This window comes from Propithecus coquereli, unplaced genomic scaffold (assembly GCF_000956105.1).
Source record: "Propithecus coquereli isolate 6110/MARCELLA unplaced genomic scaffold, Pcoq_1.0 Scaffold49, whole genome shotgun sequence".
Classification (NCBI taxonomy): Eukaryota; Metazoa; Chordata; class Mammalia; order Primates; family Indriidae; genus Propithecus; species Propithecus coquereli.
In genome coordinates, this window is record NW_012150729.1 from 7,916,862 (window position 1) to 7,917,241 (window position 380).

Consider the following 380-nt stretch of genomic DNA (forward strand, 5'->3'; position numbering starts at 1 on the left):
GAGGTGGTAATTTGGAACAGGCAGATCATGCTGTTGCCAAAGGTCTCAAAGTTGAACATGTCATTAATTCCAGCTTCCTTTTTAACATAGGCAAAGTTGGACATCCCAAAGATGGCATAGATGAACATGACCAGGAAGAGCAGGAGGCCGATGTTAAACAGCGCGGGAAGCGACATCATCAGAGCAAAGAGCAGCGTGCGGATCCCCTTCGCTCCTTTGATCAGACGTAGGATTCGGCCAATCCTGGCAAGTCGGATCACACGGAACAGGGTCGGGGACACAAAGTATTTTTCTATCAGCTTGGAAAGAAACATACCTATGTGAGAGGGGAAGAAGTAAAAATGAAATATTTAAATATCCGTGTTACAGAACATCATGAC

General features: G+C 45.3%; 1 protein-coding gene across 1 annotated transcript in view; it reads right to left on the reverse strand.

Annotated features, from left to right (window-relative positions):
* Positions 1 to 380, reverse strand: part of SCN9A (sodium channel, voltage gated, type IX alpha subunit) — a 203,711-nt gene that overhangs the window by 8,629 nt on the left and 194,702 nt on the right. The window contains exon 24 of the mRNA XM_012655824.1: positions 60 to 320. Within this exon, the coding sequence (XP_012511278.1) occupies positions 60 to 320 (261 nt within the window). The remainder of the gene's footprint in view (positions 1 to 59; positions 321 to 380) is intronic.